A 23,170-nucleotide genomic window follows, 5' to 3' on the forward strand; every position below is an offset into this window, starting at 1 on the left:
TGTTGCTTTTATACAAGACATCATGGTCAATGTAATCTGGCTTTTTGGACAACAATTTTAAATAAAAACTCTTTAATATCAAAGTGAAAACAGATTATTACAAAATAATGTAAATTAATTAAAAAAATATATAAGGTAAAGTAAATGCTTTCATAAATATTTACCCCCTTTAAAGTAACTGACTTAATTCAACAGAGTTCCAACTAGTTGATGCCAGCAGTGTCACAGTTAGTGAAATGGAGATCACTTGAGTGCAGTTGATGTGTGTCAAGTTATTATAGTATAAAAAAAACATGTGTCTGGGAGCTCCAGTCTCTGGTTCATCACTGTTCCTGATAGTGATTGGAATTTGGGCTCTTCTTAGTGAGCTGGATCATTTGGCTTAGCTCACCAAGAAGAGCCGGCTCTTTCGGCTCCCAAATGGCTCTTCATTTTACCACTTACACCTTTTATAATTCAGCCAAATTTAGCGCTGTTTTGACTTGTGATTTGTATTTGAACACATATATCACTTAAATGTCAATCAATTGCTGTAGCCAATTGCATTTACAGTTGTAAAATACCTTGTTACTCTCTAACTTGCCTGAAGAACCACTCTGCTACACACAGCAGACAGAAAATGCCTATAAAAACCTAAGCATAGAAATTGAAAAAGAACTATTGACATTTTTAAAATTTATTTAAACACACACACCTAACAAAACAAGTAAAGTACTGAAAAAATAAATAAGTACAGCAATCAAGTAAATGTGCTTTGTTAATGCCAACTACTGACATCTGGACAAAAAAACAAAATGTTTTTGGTATAGAGTAAAAATAATAAATAAACAACATAATAAAGAAGAAATGTAATACAATGTCCAAAACAGCAGCATCTCTATGAACTAATCACCATCATCTATCTAACTGTAACTTTTTATTAGTTTTTTCAGGGCAGATTGGCATTGGGGAAGACCAATTATATATATTATATTTGTTCTGTCATTGTCACTGTCTCAGCACTGCCACCCCCGCCCCTCCCTGCTGGGTGGTATGATCCTTGTCAATCCTCACATGATTTTTTATAGGTATTGAATATATTAAACCTCACAACAGTATATTAACCCTCTCATGCATGAATTATGATAAACTCAATCAGGATTTTTTTACTAAGTATTTTTATACATCATTAGGGATGTAAAACAAGGTTTGAAAAAAAAAAAAGTTCTATCTTTATTCTATAAAGAAATATTTTTTTGTCCACTCAAGTGTACTTCATGCGTTTCGTACTGTAAAACCACATCAATGTAATAACATGATAGTTATATAGGTATAGTTGTAATTTAGTTATACAGTTGTAATATGGTATTCTGTTGGAATGGTGGTTCCTCCAATACTCTATAGGCCTCTCTATTTGAGCTCTATTGATAAATATAGTAGTTAACATAATCATAAAACTTTTTTTTTTCACTAGGCGTTTCTATTTATCTTTAGGGATGACATATTGTATTCTTGTTAAGTCTCTGAACTGAGCATATTCTCTCATAGTGTCTTATAGCATGTATCATATTTCCTGTCAAATCATGCTTGTTGCTCATGTTTGAGACTATTTTCTATGATAGTTGCCGAAGCATCCGGGGCACAAAGCTGCAAGACACTGCAGGCAGATCTACTTGGTTCTTCGTGTGCATGCAGCATCTTGGCATCTGCTGGCATTTTTTGCTTCCTTGAGCTGGGGCCAGTGGTTTCTGGGGGCAAACCAGATCTAAGGGGGGGCCTTAGACACTGCTCTCTGTTTTGCCGGTGGTGGAGTGGCACTGGGTCTGCCTCTGGTGTGTATATTCATGGATCCTGCATTGATGAGAGCACAAGCTCTACTACTACTTTTGAGCTCTACAAAATATAAGGATATATAAAAAAAATCTCATATTACATGATAAAAAACATAAAGAAGTTGATCTACAACCAAAACATTATAGGATATGAATTATTTTCAAGAACAACATTGTTAGTAATTGACATTGCATTGAAGCTGAAATATAACGAGTGATGCATGATGTACAATTGAGTGGACAGACGATTAATCCGTATTTCCTCCAAATATAAAATCAAAACTTGGAAAATCTTTACATAATATGTCACCTTAGATGTAACTTGATGTAATTATATTTTTTTTACCTGCAGTGGCTAGACACCGAAATAGCCGAGGTGTTTGGTCTTTCTCCCTGCCTGTCGGACATCTTGGTTTCACTGACTACTTTTTCCCATTGCAATGATCAGCCAATAGGATTTTTTGTATGGGATGATGCATTAGCTTCCACTAGTGTGGACTATATGCAGCAGTGCCCAAAATTACAGGCATATATAGAGAAAAAGCACTTTTTAACAGCTGTACACTGTAGTGACCTCTATGCATGAAAGGGTTAAATAGTTAAAATGAGTCCTACCTTGAGAAAATTAAAATGCATACATGAATGCATCAATGAAAATGGACAGAAATGTTTTTGCAGCCAAACTTAGCGCCCCCTGCTGGAATTAGTAGAATGCAGGCTTAAGGCACTTCCTCTGAGTAGAGTATCTCTGACGCCGGCAGGGGCAGTCGCGCTTGTTCCCAGCTCCGTGACTGCCAGACAAGACGTCACTCGAGTAGTGCCGGATGTTTGGGGAGGTAGCATTCAAAATAAAAGCCTAAAAGTCTTAATTAATAAATAAATAAAGATTAAAGAAAATATGTTCAGTATCTTATAAGGACAAATGCTAAAGGATCTGATTAATTGCTAAAATTGTACCGTTGAGAATACCATTAAAAATACCATACCATAAAGAATACCACCTAAAAAATATATTTTTTAGATATATTTTATGAACAAAGATCAGCTATTCACACACACACACACACACACACACACACACACACAGAGAAATGTTTTTTTTTCAGTGCTGATCAGTATATTGTAGGCCACAATGTATAGGCCTATAAAGGGAATAATAGCCTATCTGCCCCCTCTGTGTGAGAACAAGATACCCAGAAGTCAATGCTCCAAGGTTACATAACCCACATAAAACCCCCAAAAATCATCTGCCTCTGCAGGGTCCTACGTATCAAACTAAAGTCTTCTCCTCTGTAGTTCCCTGGTGGTGGAACGCACTTCCAAACTCCATCTGATCTGCTGACTCCCTCAATCTTTAAGAAGAGACTACTGAACACCTTAAAAAAGGCATGCACTATTATTACTATTTGCACTGTCCGTATGCAATGCCTGATAGAACATACGTCCTAATGGACTCAAACTTAACCCATGGCACTTACTTGTGTATTGACTTTATATCTGCTTGTATTGTATGAACTCTGAAATGTACAGTCCTGGGGAAAAATTATTAGACCACCCTTGTTTTCTTCAATTTCTTGTTCATTTTAATGCCTGGTACAACTAAAGGTACATTTGTTTGGACAAATATAATGATAACAACAAAAATAGCCCATAAGAGTTTAATTTAAGAGCTGATATCTAGACATTTTCCATGGTTTTCTTGATAATGATTTTAGTTTTTTATCAAGGAAACCATGGAAAATGGCTAGATATCAGCTCTTAAATTAAACTCTTATGAGCTATTTTTGTTGTTATCTATATATGTGTCCAAACAAATGTACCTTTAGTTGTACCAGGCATTAAAAAGAATAAGAAATTGAAGAAAACTATAATTTTTTCCATGACTGTATGTTGATTTGGATAAAAGCGTTTGATAAAAAAAAGTGATAGCAATGTTCTCATCTAAGCCCTGACCAGAAACAAAATTAACATATTTCATAAAATGTTGACATGATGATCCTACCAGAATATAATTTACTCTACTGACAGTTAGTCAGCTCACAGAGAGACTAAACCAGACAACCACTATGTCCGCATCATCATAGACAAGGTGGAACATGTCTCTGTAGTTTCCTCAACGTTCTCATAGATTTTACATGGTCTGATTCATGAATCTAAGTGTAATATTTTAACGCATCCCCCTGCAACAAATATTACACTTCCTCAGAAAACAGAAGCAGAATGAGGATTCATCCCTGTTTTATTTGGCTTTTACTGGTTACCACTGAGTACTGAAATATTTCAGAACAATAGGCTGCTCATATTACACCATGGTGTGATCAACCACAACTCCCAACATTAGAAGACATTAACAGAACCCACTGCTTCCGGAAAACCCTCAAGGGTCCAACTTATTCCAGCAATTGCATGTTTATTCCTCTGCTGTCTGCAAAGTAATACAGAACATTAGATTCGTAACACGCTCTCTCACAGTCTGTGCACACCCATTGTATCTTGCAAATGGTTATTTAATTTGCTTAGGCTGCATCAACAACCAGTCATTAGCGTGTTGTATGTAATTTTAAAAATCACAGGCAGTTTAATGTCCTGATAAAGTTTTAATCTTGTTTGTTTTTAAATTGTCAGCCACGGAAACAAGGAGAATATGAAGGTAGATGAGTTTGAAAAAGGCAGCGGCAAGAAACCAGGGAGAAAAAGGAATAAATAAATAAAAATTAATGGAGACAAGGACAAATTTGGAGATCTATAGGACAAACATGGAGTCACGATTAAGGATCAAACTTGCTGATGTACTTGATGTTAAAAGAGGTGGATGGATCATCTTAGTTATTTCCTGTGCCTTCTTCAGTGGCACACATCCGGAGTTTGTTGTTTACCAAGTCTTTCCCACTTAATGCATTGTAGAACAGTTCCAGTAAAGGGCGTTGTTGATTGCAGACCAGATATGGGGATTGCATGTAGATTTATAGGCTAAGCCATGAGGAAAGAAAATATTCAAGAAGTAAGAGAGAGCAAACCAAGAAGAAGCATGATCATTGTTTCTCTAAGGACAAGAATAAGACATTAAGTTAAATTCTGGAAGTGGAGGAGCTGCTGAGCAAGACTTTCCGGCCCTCTCAGAGCCTGTTATAAGGCTAGCTTTATTAGAAAATGAGTAAAACTTCTTTCCTTTTACCCCAAATTAGACTAGATGAGAGAATTGAGTCCTAAATTTTAACCCAGTAGAGGGAGGTCAGGGCAATGCAACCCTTTGGATATAAACGCCTCTAAAAAAAAATCCAAAGAAGAAGTGTTTTATTTTGAAAACGCCCGTGCCGGAAGTCGAGGTCCTGTTATTGCAGCGGAGCAGAGCACAGCTGTCTTCAGCAGAACAGAGTGCTTTTAGTCTCAAATATCACATTGTGTCGTTGTATGTTCGCTTGACAGGTCGACGTGTCCTCGCTGTCTCCGCTTTCTGCAGCTACATCTTTTAACGGCTGCTGTTGCTCCTTTTCGGCGGGTGTCTCGTGCAGTTTGTGTGTTCACGAGAGGAAATGGTTTTGTCAACATCACAACAAGTCGCTCTGGCTTTCACGGCCGTGCTCTTTACGTTTGTCGTCCTGCCCAGGATGTTTGGCGTCGGCGGCGGGACCGGGGCGAAGGAAACAAGATTTGACCCTCGCTACACTAGAAAAGGTAGGAAAGCGGACTTTTGTCGCAGAAAGAACGAAATGGTTGCTGTGCACTCGTTGCTGCATGTCACTCTGCCTCTCCGCGTTAACTTCCTCTGACAAGCCTTCCCAAAATAAGGGTCATGTACAAGGCCAGATTAACACTTTGCTGTACCCCGGGCAAAAATATTCAAGGGCCCCATCACCACGACCCCAGAATCACCATAATTTGCCAAAATACAGAATAAATTACAGTAATATACTGTTAATATTCTCAGTACATCAATAACTAACTGCCATCAAGTGCATTTTCATGTACAGGTGTGCAAACGCTCATAGAACTACAAATGCACCACTATGTCCTCTTGTCAAAACTCACTCACATATGGTGTACATAGATATTGATAATAATCATAATCATAATAATAATAATACATTTTATTTGGAAGGCGCCTTTCTTGGCAGTCAAGGACACTGTACAAAAAGATAGAGAAGGAAGTGTCCTCAATTTCCACAAAAAAATAAGTAAGCAACCACTTTCAAAGCATCTAATATTTATTTAACAACACCTATTCCCAGCAGCACAAATGTATTGAATTGATAGAGCCATCACAGAGGAAGACAAGACACAAACAAAAATCAAGAATCTAGAATCAGGTAGCATTTTAGTCCTCAGCTCATTTTAAACATAAATCACCTTGTCACCTCAAAATTCATTGTTGAGCAACAGCCCATATGGTTAATCCGGCCTTGCTCATGTATAGTTAGTGGTCCAGACAGAGGGGATTTTGTATCACACACCAGCGTGTTAAAGGTTGTCACTGTTAACCCTCTATGGTACGCATTATGATGGCAGTTAGGAAAAATGTTTGGAGTGTTTTTTGTCTCAAAATAGACTAAATAAACATCATCTGAAGATTTTTTATTTTTTGTATTTTTAAGTGTTTGGGGTTTGTTACCTGTTGCCATATGTGGAAATTATAAGCGAATAAGCCATGCAAAGTTCACTATAATAGTAGACTATGGCCTGCAGCGTTTAGTAATAGCCTGAACTTTACTTTACTGCAACCAGCATCAAATATATCTTTGCTAAATTGTAAAGATTAACACAAAATTATGATGAATGTTTTACTTTTGAACATTTTATATATACCTAAACACACACTACAGACATCTCATGTTTCCATGCTGGTTCCATAATGGTTCATTGTTCCCTCAAGGCAACAGTTGCATTTTAAGTTTCCATTATTTAATTTGAAAATAAATTGCATGAAACTATCGAAAAATGAAGGTTTACTCACCTATTAGTAGGAATATATATTTTTTCTAGATAGAAAAGGGCAACAAAATGATGTTTTGAGAGATTTTTTTGTGGTGCAAAATGACAAAGCTGTTTACTTTGGAAAAGTCTGTAAAAAAGGGTTTCAATATGGCCTCCTGGAGGTCTTGTGACAAATTAAAGCATTGCTAGTGGTTCCCTATACTCTTCTCTCTTTTTAAAGTATCGCATCACTCAAAATGATGCATTGTAGAAATTTGACAGGCCAAAAATAGGTATGTTGTCAGAGGGCAACACCGTACCATAGAGGGTTAAACACTAGCTGTGTTGCACACTTCAAATGATGCAAGACATTAAAAATCATTATAAGTGCAAATATACACACCTGTCTCCTTAACGTGCAAATCAGCTTAGGAGTCCTGCATTCACACTAGTATTAAAGTAAAAGTAAGTATCCTAAATATAAGCTAGGAAACAAGGTTATAATAGTTTTAGATTTTTCATTAGTTTTAATTTCGTTGTCAATGTGTCTTTTTTGGGGGGGGAAATGCTTAGTTTTAGTTTAGTTTTTATTAGTTTTAGTGTTATTTTTTTTTGTAATGGGGTATTTGTCATAAAACCAAATAGATGGGTTTCATATCAACAAAAAGGTTTACGTATGAAAAAAGGTGACAAAGATGGAAACTAAGGACATTTTCACTATAATTTTAGTTAGTTCTGTAGACACACAATACAGTTTCAGTTAGTTATCATTTTTTTAAAAACTCATTTTCATTTCATTTAACGAAGATGTTTTTTCAATTCTAGTTTTCGTTTTTTTGTTAGTTTTCGTTAACTATAATAACCTTGCTAGGAAAGCTACTTAAAGGTACAAAAGTAAAGGTAGCCACTATACTAGGAGTCATTTTTGACTCAAACCTCAACTTCAAAAAACACATCAATAAAGTAGTTCAGTCCTGTTTCCTTCAATTCAAAACCATATCCAGAATCAAAAAAATAATTTCCCGCTCTGATTTGGAAAAAATAATACATACGCTCATATTCTCCAGATTAGATTATTGCAACTCTCTTCTTTCCGGCATGAACCACAAATCACTCTCTCGCCTGGTTCAAAATGCAGCAGCTCGGCTTCTTACTGGTTTTAAAAGACAACAGCACATTACTCTGATTTGATCTTCTCTTCACTGGCTCCCTGTTTGTTTTAGAATTGATTTTAAGATTTTACTGATCACTTTTAAAGCACGTCAGGGGCTGGCTCCAAGTTACATTTCAGAGATATTAACACCTTATGAGCTGGCCTCAGGTCCTCGGGCCCCTTGGGTCCCTTCTGGCTGCTCCAAAGTCCAGGCTGTAAAATAAAGGTGATAGGGCGTTTACCATCAGGGCCCCTCGACTTTGGGTGCCCTGCCTGAGGACCTGAATCACTGAATTCTTTTAGGTCACTTCTCAAAACACATTTTTACAGATTCATGTGATGTTGGTCTTTCTAACTTGTGTTCTATGTATATATATGTGTATATATATCTTTAATAATAATAATACATTTAATTTGTATAGCGCTTTTCTAGACACCCAAAGACGCTTTACAGGCAATAGACATACATAAACATACATACAACAAACTTCAGATGGAGAAGGGTCGAACAAACAGCGCCAGCGTTCTCTCACATCTCGCATACATGTGTGTGTGAAGAAATAAAAAAATAATAATTATATATATTTATTTATTTTTTTCTCATCATTGTTGGTTTCTTATTTTTGCATGACTTTTATCCATGCTTGTTCTGTCAAAGCACTTTGTGAATGCTGTTTTTAAAGGTGCTATATAAATAAAGGTATTATTAGGGTCACGGGGCAATGGCACCGAGCAGCAGCTGTCCCACTATCCTCCCACCTCGTTCCGCGTCGCCGGACTGCACTACGAAAGGGCAGAATATCACTTTGCCATTGCGGGATCACTATGAACGCCCTAATGCGAAAAGCCGACACAGATCTTCCGGCAATATAGCGGGACATTTGCGGGACTGCACTATGAAAGGGGCTAGTGTTAGCAAGACAGCACCTCTATGGTTCGCTCCATCTTTGCCCAACCTGCTAGGAACAGAACTTAAAGCGTAATACAACTTATTGCTGCACTAATGGCTCTTACTGCACTATACCTTGATTGTTTGCTTTTTTCTTCCTGTAAGTCGCTTTGGATAAAGGCGTCTAAATGTAAATGTAAATATAACAGATGTTAACCTTGCTGTAACACCATTCGTCCGCTGGTTTTTTACATTGGAATACAAACATTATAGAAAAATATGTTCATCATGCATTTTTATATTGTTTAGGTGATAAATACTGTTGCCCAGCCCTAGTGCTTGTTATTATCAAATTAGACAATTCAATTCAATTCAACTTTATTTATAGAACGCATTTCATGCACAAGGCAGACTCAATGTGCTTCACAATGTATATACATAATTACAGTTAAAAAACAAAACAAAACACATAAAAACAAACAAACAATTAAAAAACAAACAAAAAACAAATTAATTGAAGAGTGCAGGTAGACAAGCTATGCCATATTCACCACATATACACTTACTTACTCACACATGCGCACCCACTCCCACAACCACACACGCACGCACACAGTTCAACCGAATGCTGTTGAAAAATAGGTAGGTTTTTAATCTGTTTTTAAAAATGGCTACTGATGTGGCATGTTTCGTGATAAATGTGACAATGTCATTTTGTATCACAATATCTCAACATTTGTTTTTATGACGATATGATGCCAATGGAAGACGATAACTTATTTTATGAATTATTGCCCAGCTCTAATCTATCCCCCCATTTGTCCTCATCATGTTGTACTTGTCGCAGCAGGCCCGGGCCCCGGCGCAGTGAGGGGTCAGCCCATCAACGTGAACGGCCCCGGTTCACCTCAGAGCCCTGAGAACATGCAGCAGATGAAGAAGCTGATGGAGCAAGAGCTGAAGAGTGACAAATACAAATCCAACAGCAACAAGGGCTACGTGTTCACACTGATGCCTCTCTACGCCATCGGAGTGGGAGTGTTTGCAGCTTACAAGTTTTTAAAGGTAAGTAAAAAATGCCTGCAACTCCAAATGACAATGAGATGATTTACAAGTTTAAAAGTGCAGAAATCTGTATCACATCATTCTTTTAACTCCCAGATCAAGTCTGCCGACGACCAGGCACAGAAGGACAAATTTGCAAAGGGAGCCAAAAAGTCTGTGGAAGCAGGTGTGTATCGCGTGCTCTTGGATTTCTGTTTACATAATGACAGTTTGCCTTGGTCAAACATGTATTTGGTTACCATGAGTAGTTCAGATATGCGGTTTCTGCTCTTTTGTTTGTTTTTCATGCAGAGAACCAGTTGAACGAGCTGGAACAGAGGCTAGCGCAGACAGAGAGGATGCTCAATTCCATCCTCACACAGTTGGACCCACTCACTAAATGGTGAGTGATGATCAGTGTTAGTTTTCTTGTGCTTTAGTCTCTACCACACTGTGTTCAGTCATGGTTCTGAAACATGATCCCCACTTAACTGTCCTTTCCTTTTAGCAGGCCTGCAATATAAAAAAGGGTCACTGGCAGATTTCAGAAATGCTATTTTCTACAGTTTTTAATGTTTTAGATGGTAGACATTTCTGTCACTCTTGGAAATACTGAGAAATTGTAGAAAAAAATAGTATTTCCCCTTCTTGTTTTGCTCAGAATGACTTGGGGAAAGAGTCAGACAGATATTTCTCTGTCCCCTGTTGAGTCGGACAGGATAGCAATGCAGTGTTTCCCCTTAAACATTGCATAAGCCTAGAGGCTAGCAGAGTTTTTTCTCTGCTCCGCACTGCCAAACATTAGTCGTGTTTCCATCAACAAATTTCAATGTGCATTTTGAAGATTTGCATGAGAAAAGCTTGATGGAAACAGCAAAATTCAGTAAAACTTTGGAAATTGTGCACAATAGTTTTTACGCTCATTGGAGGTGTTTTTGTTTTTTTAAATAGTTAATGCGCTAAACAGGAGATGGAAACGCCTTTTCTGAATAAATTCTGACCTAGCGAACATTTATCTCACATGACTGATCAGCTATTTCCGCTCTGCCGGTAAACAGCTGACACGCAAGAACAATTATAAGTTGCCCAATTTAATCCAATTCCTGAAGACTTCTCTCCATTTTCTCTCATGGGTGGACACGTTTTTTTTCTATCCAAGCAGTTCGGTAGACTGCAAGCTACAACCTGATTTTCATCATAAAATGAGCAATAAGCACAATATTTAAGGGTGTAGAAGTACTAAAATCCCCCGACACATAAATTAACTATTCTTGGTAGTAGCTGCTACAACTATTGTTTTGGGAAAATCTGCTTTTATGTCTTTTATGTAAATTATTTAGACATATATTAGATGTATTGAGGAAAATTGGGTTGTAGCTGGCAGGCTACTTTACCCAACGGCAAAAGTTGACTTTATTCTTGACATGTCGACTTTTTTCTCAATGTGCATAGGCTAATTCATTTTGTCTCCTACCTGGTCCTAATTGTCTTCCAAACAGAGAAGCTCCTCTGAGATCAATTTGTTTTCACTTCTCATTTGTGTTCAGTGTGAAGTCAGTGGCCCAGGAGCAGAAGAACGAGATCATGTCTCAACTCCAGACCATCCGGTACCTGATGAAGAAGAGGGGAATGGACTGTCCACCCCTGAACATCAACGGTGTGCTGATCCACTGTCTTTGTGTTTCCTTTAGGAATTATTTTTTAATTACAATATTACTTGCAAGTAGTCTCGTTGGACTCAAGCATCACAAACATTTTGTGTCAATGTTAGCATGAGTATATGCACTTTTCTAACTTTTTTTAAGTGTTTGAGTGCAGGCTCGATATAAGACATTGAAAATGCAGCAATGCTTCATGCTGCAGTCACAACGTGTAAACAGCTTTGTGTGTTTTGTTGTGATAAACCACAATTTAAATTTGGGCAGCCGCATTGAAACACATCTCAGAAAAAAAGAGTTTTGCATTATACATGAATGTACGAATGCGGTCCAAGCCTAATTTGCAAAAAGTTCAGAACACAACCAGTGTCAGATGACATTAACTTTAAAGTGATAATATCATACAGCAGAGATAGCTATTGATGTAAAGTATCAAATTTGAAATATACTTAAAGTATCAAAAGTAAAAGTACTTGTTTTGCAAAATGACCACCCAAAGTTTTTTTTATATATTTCAAATGTATTTTATGCTATGTATTATGTAAGCAGCATTTTCCTGTCGTCCAGGCAGGGCTCATTTTAACTAACTAATACACTGCTATGAGGTTTAATTTATAAACATGTATAGCATTTTAAATTTATCATATTTTTTCCTGTTAAATTTTGACCTGAAAATTAACTACTAACTAAAGCTGGCAGCTAAATGTAGTAGAAGTAGAATGGAAGTACTGTTGTTACTAATGAAGGGACAACGAAGCTTCGTGAAGTATTTGCTTTATTTTTTGACCCCACTAGATGGCTTAAAAAAGGTCTTCAGCAATGTTAATTAAGTGTGTTTTCAGCAAATAAAGAGAGCCATCTCTTGGGCTCCGTAAATAAATAAATATCGACCCTACCAGTTGCAAAAAAAGGCTGCAGTTTAGTTGAATTTATTCTAAAAAAACAACTTCTCTAGGTTAAGAGCAAAAAAGTTCCTGGTTAGGCATTATAAAAGACAGTTTAAGAAATAAATCAATGCATGTTAATGCCGGAAGTGAAGTAGTTATGAGGACGACGTGACTAACTAACATACAATCATGGAAGAAATTATTAGACCATCCTTGTTTTTTCTCCTTGCTTTCTTGTTCATTTTAATGCCTGGTACAACTAAAGGCACATTTGTTTGGACAAATATATAGATAACAACAAAAATAGCTAGTTTAAGAGCTGATATCTAGCCATTTTCCATGGTTTTCTTGATAATGATTTTGGTTATCAAGAAAAATGGATAGATATCAGCTCTTAAACTAAACTCTTATGAGCTATTTTTGTTATCATATTTCTCCAAAACAAATGTACCTTTAGTTGTACCAGGCATTAAAATGAACAAGAAAATAAAGAAAACAATGGTCTAATATTTTTTTCCATGACTGTATGTAAAAATGTGATGCACAAAAGTTAAGTGAGTTTACTTTTGTTTACACATGGGACACAAATGCCATTCTCCTGCGTTAAAAGTCCAGGGTTTGTTTTTATCCCACCCACTTGAAGTGCAATTTTTTTATACTCAGCCTTGGCGTCATTCATAATAACTACGACTGGAGGTCGCCGGTAATGCCAGGCGTAAACATGGGGACAGATTGGCATGTGATATTCCAAATTGGATTTTGGCATATGCATTTCACATAATTTGAAAGTGTGAAGATGTGTTATTTGTACACAGATTGCTGTGAACCGACTGTTGTTTCAGTCAGCTGTTGATTTTGTTTAATGCAAACTTTACAAATTCTGTATTCGTACCTGTTTTGATAAATCCAGTATTACACAGTAGCTTTTGTACAATCTGGCCTTAATTAGTTTGTGTCTGGCTATTGAGACTGACACTTTATTTAAATACTGGCTTCTAGTAGAGAATTTGTGCATGGAGTGATCCTATCAACGGAATATGTCGTTGACTTTAAATTGCTGGTCTTTCAGAGGCATCCTTCGAGCGTAACCTGGACGACCTCATTGAGTCACTTGGTGCCAACGACACCTTGGCAGTTGAAGCCTCTCTGGTGGACAAGCAGACGTCTCCAGAAACAGCAGAGGCTTCTGAAAACGTCTATCAGAAGCCATCAGAAGCAAAAGATGAAGCTGCAACAGAAGGTGAAGAGATGAAGGAGCTCATACCAGAGGAATCAGACGGGGAAGAAGGGAAGGTGGAGGAAGAGGAGGAGGAGGAGGAAGGATTGGAGGACTCTGAGCTCATGCCTTCACTAGAGGACTCGTGTGAGACAAACATTGAGGAGGTTGGAGCGGAGCAGCCTGCGTCTGGCCTCAGGCGACGCAACAGGCCAGACTGAACTCAATGCAGGACTTCTGCACTGTACAGAAATGTGACAGATTATTATTAATATTTATTAACTGAAAGGCTTTCATTTCAAAAGGCCATCTACATATTCATCATAAACATATTCTGCATTCATAAGAAACTATAAGCTACGGTGGCCCTGAGAGCTCACAGCAACTGCAACTTAAGAAAATAGATGCAAATACACAAAACACAAGCAAATTGAGAAAACATTTTCATCAATTTGACAACACAAGCGCAGCATTAAGAAAAAGCGCTTCAAAATAGACCACAACACAACAGAAGTGTTTCCAGAGGACACTTAAATGTAATGCACACATCTGGACACCCTTGTGGTATTATCACAACCTAACCTAAACCCGTTATTTCAAGATAATGATAATTTCAAGTTATAACGTTAGCGGCCGATCATGGCGCCGGCGATTGATAGCATGCGAATGTTAGACGGCGATCGATATCGTGTTAGCGGGCTAGCAAGACCAAGACCACCTCGGTGCCGTTGAGAGAGACCAACTAAAACGTGTGTCATTAATTTATTTGATTTAACGGAACAGTTTTGATTTAACTGCAATGTGATTGATTCGGGCTAGCGGGCTAACGCTATATATCACGTTATAACATGAAAATATCATTATCGCGATATAACGTGATAATTTCACGTGATAATTTCACGTTATAACGTGAAATTATGTTATAATGTGAAATTACCATTATGCAGTTTTGATTTAACTGCAATGTGATTGATTCGGGCTAGCGGGCTAACGCTATATATCACGTTATAACATGAAAATATCATTATCGCGATATAACGTGATAATTTCACGTTATAACGTGAGATTATGTTATCACGTGAAATTACCATTATCTTGAAATCCAGACATGTGCATCACTTTTAAGTGTCCTCTGGAACACTTCTGTTGTGTTTTGGTCTATTTGCAGCGCTTTTTCTTATTGTATTGTGTTGTGGTCTTTGCAGCGCGTTTTCTAAATGCTGCGCTTGTGTTGTCAAATTTATGAAGATGTTTTCTCAATTTGCTTGTGTTTTGTGTATTTGCATGTGTTTTCTTAAGATGCAGTGCTGTGAGCTCTCAGGGCCACCGTAATAAGCACCTAAGGAAAGCTCTCTAACAGCTTAGGGCTCTATTTTCCTGTAGCACTCACATGACAACACAAACATGTGCACAAGGTCATTGAGGGCGGATCCAAGTGCATCTGGATACAGTGTGCAAAACAGTTGGGTGAAGTAGATTTAGTGGTTTGCATCTTCTCAGTCAGTGCTTTTACCTGTCTCATCCCTTTTTAACACGTGATAATCACATTGGTGCATGAAAAAAAAAATCTCGGCTAGCAGAAAATATGGAATGTTCGATCTGGATTTTTTTTTTGATCAAGGTCTTTTTTTATTTTCCAAATTTTTCACATACATCAGACAAGGAAAATACAATTCTCACATGAAACAGTCAAGTCTAGTTCCTGTCCAATCAGACAGACCTCCCAATACCCCCCACCCACAAGTACTGGACCCCAAGCAAATTTCAATACATCCAGACACCGACACATATACATACTAGGTAAATAAAAAATAAAAAAAAATAAATCACAACGGAGAGAAAAGAAAAAACAAAAAAAAAAAAAACAAAAAAAAAACAAAAACAAAAAAAACAGATACATATATACAATTGGGTTACATAGAAATGTTAGTAGCTGCCATGCTTTCAAAAAAGGAAATAAATGGTTGCCAAATGACATAAAATTTCCTGGTGTTCCCTCTTACAGTAAATCTAATTTTTTCTAAGTGAACATGACTCATGACCTCCCTAATCCACTGGTCATATGTTGGGGGGAAAGCATCTTTCCATTTAAACAGGATAAGTCTCCTGGCCAACAAGGAGCAGAAGGCCATCATGCCCAAGTGGTTCCCAGAAAACGTGGCACCCACCGGAGCCACACCAAATAGTGAAATCAGCGGAGATGGGTGCACTGTTTTCCCACATATTTCAGAAAATGCCTCAAAGATAGAATGCCAAAAACCGTACAGCCTAGGGCACGACCAAAACATGTGCAGTAATGTGGCAGGAGCTTGTCTACATCGATCACATGTAGGGTCAATACCCGTCTTAATCTTAGACAATCTATCTTTGGTCCAATGGAGACGGTGGACTATTTTGAATTGAACCACAGTATGTCTGAGGCATATAGAAGAAGAATAAATTTGCTGAATAATTTTTTGCCACATTTCCTCTGAAATCACTTCATCTAGGTCAGTTTCCCACTTTGTTTTAAGGCTATCCAGACTGTTTATGTTATGTGTATTGAGTAATGTATAAATCCTGCCTATTATTTTTTTCATGTTGAATTTACCTTTTAAAATTGTTTCAAGCAGAGATTCAGGAGGACTCAGTGGGAAACAGTCGGAGTTGAAAGCCACAAAACATCTAAGCTGCAAATACCTATAGAAGTGTGATTTGTGAAGACCGTATTTCTGTTGTAGCTGCACAAAAGAGGCAAACTTATTTTCAATGTAGAGGTCGGATATTGTGCCTATTCCACTTCCCGCCCAGACATTAAAAGCTTCATCCATCATTGATGGGACAAACATATGGTTCTTTATCAATGGTGTAACAAGTGAAAGATCAGTTAGATTAAAGGTCCTTCTAAACTGGTTCCATGTTTTAATTGAATGGATAATAACTGGATTAGTAGTGAAGGCTGAGATAGGCTGTTCGAAAGGCAATTTGGAACATAATAGAGCTGCTGGGGAGGAGGATTCGATGGATGCCCTTTCCAACTTCACCCATTCAGTACTATTAACATCCGAGCCATCATCTCTCAACCAATACAGCAAAGCTCTTATATTGGCAGCCCAGTGATAATACATAAAATTTGGAAGTGCCATACCACCCATCGTGCGAGGCATCTGTAATATATTTTTATTAATCCTGGGCTGCTTTTTATGCCAAATAAATGCTGAAATCTGACTGTTTAAATTGGAGAAAAAAGATTTAGTTAAAAAGATAGGAAGACATTGAAATAAATATAAAAACTTAGGGAGAACGTTCATCTTAATTGTATTGATCCTCCCCCCTAAGGAGAGAGGGAGAGGGTCCCAACGCTCCAGGTCTAGCTTAAGATTACTTAAGAGGGGATGATAATTAGCCTTATAGAGATCTTTGTGATTACGTGTGACCCAAATACCTAAATATTTGATTTTGTTAGGGCTAAATTTGAAAGGGGTCGTCCCAAAATATGATCTGTCTACAGAAGAGATAGGCATAAGTTCGCTTTTCTCAAAGTTGACTTTATAGCCAGATAATCTTCCAAATTTTGTGAGTAAAGTCGATAAGTCAGGAAGGCTTGAGAGGGGGTCCGAAATGAATAATAACATGTCGTCGGCGTAGAGTGAGACTTTATGCTCCAACCCTGCCCGGTGTATCCCTTTGATGGTGGAACACTGCCTCAGGGCTAATGCAAGTGGTTCGAGTGCAACAGCAAACAAAAGAGGTGACAGAGGGCACCCCTGTCTCGTACCCCGCTTCAGCTCAAAATAGGTGGATAAATTATTATTGGTGCGAACTGCAGCCATCGGGAGCGTGTAAAGGATTCTAATCCAGGAGATGAATTTTGGGCCGAAATTAAATGCTTCCAAAGTCTTGAAGAGATAGTCCCACTCCACCCGATCAAACGCTTTTTCAGCATCGAGTGAGAGCATCACCTCAATACCCCCAGGATCGGGTGTAGTGGGACAGTAAAGGATATTAAATAGACGCCTGATATTAAAAAATGAATAGCGATTTTTTATAAATCCTGTCTGGTCGGACGAAATAATAGAGGGGATAATGTTTTCAAGACGACGTGCCAAAATTTTGGCAAGAATCTTCGCGTCTGTATTCAGCAGCGAGACAGGGCGATATGAGCTGCAATTGAGGGGATTTTTATCCTTTTTAAGTAATAAAGAGATGACTGCTTGACGCATAGTTAGTGGCAAGGAATTGGTGACTAAGGATTCTTCAAACACTGACAATACCAAAGGAGACAACTGGTCAGAAAATTTTTTGAAAAATTCAGTTGGGAAACCGTCTGGCCCAGGAGATTTGCCACTTTGCATGGCATTGATTGCTGACACTATCTCCTTAACTGAGAGATCCCTTTCCATTTCAGCCGCAAGTTCTACACTTACAGAAGGCATTTTCAGGGATTTAAAAAAGTCCTCTAGGGCAGAGGGATTGGTGGGCACATCTGAGGTATATAATAATTGGTAGAATTTCTTGAAACAGGAATTGATTTTCTCATTGTCTGTGCATTTGATACCACATTCATCATTAACTACAGGGATGGTTTGATTAGCAGTTCTTTGGCGCAGCTGGTGAGCAAGTGCTCGGCCGGATTTTTCCCCATGCTCATAATAACCATGTCTTGATTTAGAGATCAGGTATTCAGCCTGTCTGGTGGATAGGAGATCAAACTCTGTCTGTAATGACAAGCGTTTTTTGAGTATGTCTGCCGATGGGGAATGGCTATGCAGCCTGTCTAATTCTAATATCTCATCTGTTAATTTTTTAATACGCTCTGCACTAGTCCTTTTTTTATTTGCACAGTACGAAATAATTTGACCCCTTAAATATGCCTTAAGCGACTCCCATACAGTAGATGACAACATCCCTGGGGTTTGATTGATGTCAAGAAAAATTTTAATTTCAGATGATATGAACTTAATAAACTCATCTTCTGACAGAAGTAAGGGGTTAAACCGCCATGGACGATATAATGATTGAGTATCGGGAATATGCATTTTCATTATTAAGGGACCATGATCCGAGATGACAATAGCCCCATAGTCACATTCTTTTGTAAGATGCAGAATTCTTTTATCCAGGAAAAAGTAATCGATACGTGAATACGTTTTGTGAACCGGGGAGTAGTAAGAGTATGCCCTGGAGGTGGGATTGCGAAACCGCCACACATCCGCTACACCGTAGTTCTTCAAAAAGAGCTGAATAGATTTTGCCGACTTTGACAGGGATGCCCTCTTAGAAACACTCCTATCTAAGAGAGGAGAGAGTGTACAGTTAATGTCACCACCGAGTATCAGATGATGTGAAGTCATGTCTGGTAAGTGAGAAAAGAAATTTGTGAAGAATGTAGGGTCATCCCAGTTTGGAGCATAAATACAGGCTAAAATAACTGGGAGCGAATATAATTTTCCTACCACGATCACATATCGCCCTGCAGAGTCAGTCTGTACATGAGATGCTGTGAACTGTACATTTTTGCTTATCATAATTGCAACACCCCGAGCCTTTGAGCAGAAATTGGATTGATACACCTGACCAGCCCAACCCCTAACAAGACGAGAACTATCACAAGAACGAATATGGGTCTCTTGTAAGAATGCAATATCTACTCTGAGCTGTTTTAGATGTGAGAATATCTTTTTGAATTTCACTGGATGATTGAGTGATTTAACATTCCAACTTATAAAATTAGCAGGGCAACCCTCATAACCTCTGGTGTTATTTACATTGGCCATCTTGTGTACAAAGAGAAATGAGTACCATAAATGAAACCCAAAGACACAAAGACACAAAAACAAACATAAACAAAAATAAAAGTCTGCTGGAGTAGATTCAATTCGTACATAGGTCCAGTAGTTACCCACCCCCTATCACCCACCCGAACAAGGTGATTACAACAACCCTCAAAGAAAAATCCACACATTAAGTGCTTGTGGTTGGGAGAACTATAAAGCTAAGCTCTCAGGCTCCCGTCAAGCCTCAAACATAAAGAAAATAAGAAATGGTAAAGTGCAAAGTAATACATTTTTTAGCTATGCATAGTAAACTGAAATTACGATTCGTGGGAGAGAATATATTAGGCTAATCATGTGGTGTAGCAAGGCTATCCAGCCTTACTTCCTTGATTAACATTGCACGTCAAGTATCATGTCAACAAATAACTAACTATGTCAGACAACTGTAATATCCTATAAAATAAGAACATCAAACCAGAACCTAGTAGTAACACTAAGCCGAGCATGAAATAAAACGTCGGCCTATGAGCAAACAGTTCAAGCTGGTCAGTGTTGCCAACAAGAAAGTAGAACAGTATGTAAAAATGTAAACACTGTGTTGTAGATTTGTACCTGACGACATCTGGCACTGTGGTACACATGGTTAGCATACCCGTAGGTCAACAGAGGAATACACATTCACAAAAGTTCAGTCTCAGGGACAATCTCCAGCCTCCGTGGATGTGATGATATTTTTCTTGACATAAGCCATTGCTTTGACCGGGTCAGTAAACTCCCTATCCTCCCCTCTGAACGTGACTCGGAGTCGCGCTGGAAACAGAATCCCGTACCGGACTCCCTCTTGGTCGCGAAGTAGCTTCCTCACCTCTGTAAATGCAGCCCGAGCTTTAGCCACAGATGCCGTGTAGTCCGGGAAGATGGTAATTGGTCCCCCGTTGAAACGGAGTGGACCCCGAGTGCGAGCGCGTCGCAGTATCTGGACACAATCTTGGTAGTAGTGCAGCTTAGCAACGATGGCTCGAGGTCTTCCGCCCGGCTTCTTCGGCCCTAGGCTCCGGTGCGATCGATCGATCAGCGGCTCTTCATCCAACTGTAGCACCTCAGTTAGCAGCTTTGATACAGAGGTTGTACTGCTGGAGTCGGGCGTCTCGGGTACACCAATGATTCTTATGTTGCATCTCCTCGACCGCCCTTCCAGATCCTCACACTTCGCTTTCAGTCCTGCAATTTCTGTCTTCATCTCGCTCACAGTTTCTTGTAAAGTAACCACTTCATCAGACCATGTTGATAGCCCCCCCTCCACCTCTTTGATGCTAACTTTAGCCTGATCAATCTCGTGCTTCAGCGCCGCGGTGTTGTTTATTATCTCCGTTTTCACTGCTTTCAGCTCGTTCTTAAGGATTTCAAAATCGTCAGCGAGGGCATTTTTCAGTTCTGACTTCAACACCGCTGAAATATCCGCTTTAAGAGAAAGCAGGATTTCTGACTTCAAGCCTTCAACGTCCATCTTTCCTGGGGCAGGTGAGGGCGGAGTTACTTTAGCTGGGGTCTTGGCAGTACTCTGGTCCCGGGAGGTGTCGGGCCTTGTGTTGGAGGATCCAGTATACTTGAATTTATTCAGCCTTGTTTCCATCTGGACGTCGCCGTGGATTTGTACACTGTCAAACTTAGTTTAGAAACAGTTTACTGTAGAATAACATGGATTACACTTTACTTCATTCGTTTAAAATAGAGGTTTAACGGGAGCTCACGTCGAACACAGCCTACTCCATAGCGGCCAAGCCACGCCCCCTCGATCTGGATTTTAAAGGTAAATTTGCATTTGTGGTGACGGACAAAAACTGACATCAAGGCTTCCAGAACAGTTTCAGTGCTCTCTGTCGTGTAGAACACTACTGAAAGGATCAGCAGCATACTTTCAAAAATATATTTTCATTCAATGTTTTGAAGATGATGATGATGATGGAGAGCACTGTGTAGCCCGTCGCTCCAAATTCTCCCATAGAAAGCCAGTTAAGGTAAGTGAGAGAAAATGGGTCACCAGATTTCTTTTCTAAGTCTGATCTAAATAGTTTTCTCTCCTCAAGGGTTTTGCAAGGATAAAAGTTCCTTACTTTTTTTCTTTCTGTGAAACGGCAGCTTTTTAAAAAAAAAAAAGCGTTGATACTTATATGGCTACAGCAGGCTGAAGTGCACAAATACTCCAGGTTCTAAATGGGACTAATACCCATTTTCGACCAGGGCCGTTCCAGGGCCAGTTCGGGGTCGGTGCCTAATTTTGAACCAATTCTTCGCTTTTCGACTGCCAAAGAACCAGTTCTCAGCTGGAAAACTGGTTCCAGAGCGGCACCAACTCTTTGCAGGTCTTGAACCATGAACCACTTCCGTCAGGGGCTGGGGGCGGGATTATCCTGACCAGCAAGACCAACTAAAACGTGTATCATTTCTTTAATTTTATTTAACTGCGATGTGATTGATATGGGCTTGCGTTAGCAAGTTAGCATTTGCAGGCTACTGTTAGCTTACAACAAAGTCCAACATTAACATCTTACGTTCAGTCTTAAGAACCTTATTGCTGTTCATAGCATTCAAGACGAGCAGCACAAATGTGTTATACATGTCGTGTTTGGATGCCAATGAAGGCTCACAGAGCCAGGAGCAACATTTGTAGAGAGACTGTAGTCTGCCATTTGTTTTAATGCTTGCTTAAAGAGCAAAAAGGTATACAGATGTGTAACAGTGACATAATGACGTGGCTCTTGAGCCTGTGAAAAAGCAAACAGGTTCTGAGGACCAGCCCAGCAAAAGAACTAGGTTTGCGTTGGTCAAAAAGGGGTTTAAATCATGTTTTTTCTAGTGGTCTGTAAAATGAAGCGTTGTAGTGATATAACACTCATTCTCAAAATATGAATGCTAGTCCTATTTAGAACATGGGTTAGTGGTGCACTTCCACAGCCTCTTGTGGCGAAAAGAAGTGTTACAAAAAACAAACCAAAAATGAGAGAAATTCACCCTACAAAGCTTTTTTGTCTGACCTGTTTCACAGATGAAAAAGGAACTTTAGAGAGAGTATCCTGAAAAAGCCTTTTTAAAAAAAAGGAGATGAGAGTAAGCTAGCTCACTCATTAGTTCACTCGGCCTTTGTATGTTACCCTCACAGATGCATAAAAGCGTGCAGGTGGTTTGAAGTATGCATGATTGCGTATTCATTCTCACCACACAGTGTGTTTAGAGAAACCAGTTGATTATTTGTCTGATGTCTCATTATTTATGTATACATGATCCTTATGCATCTGGTCCGAACTCCTCAGGCATCACACTATGTCAAAAATATTTTTCTCCTCAAAAAGCAAAACTTTTACTTTCTCACAAAAGCACAGAAAAGACCCACAGATCACAGAAGTCAGCATTGATACAATTCCAGGATTGCAGTGTTGACATGACATGAAAATAGAGCCCATATGTCCAATACTTTCCTGATGTCAGTTATTTTAACACTACTTACCATCTTTTTAAACTGATTTTGGAATGAAATTTCCATACATATTTTGTTTTACCAGGTCTGTCACTGCTTTAGGTTCATACCTGCTTGAATGCCAAACATTTAAAGTGTATAATCTATATGAAATAGGGGTGGGGCCAATGTCACCTGTTTTTTGCCTTTACCATTAAATATCCAATGGACAACTTGTCAAACACAGATGTAACTAATAACAGTCATGACTAAATTCCATTAAAGCGTTGGCATGTCTTACTGGGACGCTTCAATGGAACAATACACTTGAACACCTGTAAGTCTTTAAAAACCCAGCTTATTTGTCTGTGAGAGAAAATGTGCTTTTTAT

The 23,170-nt window shown here is 38.6% G+C and overlaps 1 protein-coding gene across 2 annotated transcripts; it reads left to right on the forward strand.

The window, feature by feature from the left end:
- Positions 1-5,147: 5,147 nt before the first annotated feature.
- On the forward strand, positions 5,148-13,936 carry ccdc107 (coiled-coil domain containing 107). 2 transcript variants are annotated; one of them, XM_059326151.1, is made up of 6 exons: positions 5,148-5,486; positions 9,612-9,829; positions 9,926-9,995; positions 10,121-10,211; positions 11,356-11,465; positions 13,423-13,936. In XM_059326151.1, the coding sequence occupies exons 1-6, from the start codon at positions 5,345-5,347 to the stop codon at positions 13,788-13,790; spliced, it is 999 nt and encodes a 332-aa protein (XP_059182134.1). In that variant the 5' UTR covers positions 5,148-5,344; the 3' UTR covers positions 13,791-13,936. The 2 variants fall into 2 exon arrangements, with proteins under 2 accessions (XP_059182134.1, XP_059182135.1); XM_059326152.1 differs by having other exon boundaries at positions 9,615-9,829.
- The last annotated feature ends 9,234 nt before the right edge of the window (positions 13,937-23,170 follow it).

Source organism: Centropristis striata, chromosome 22 (genome assembly GCF_030273125.1).
Source record: "Centropristis striata isolate RG_2023a ecotype Rhode Island chromosome 22, C.striata_1.0, whole genome shotgun sequence".
Lineage (NCBI taxonomy): Eukaryota > Metazoa > Chordata > Actinopteri > Perciformes > Serranidae > Centropristis > Centropristis striata.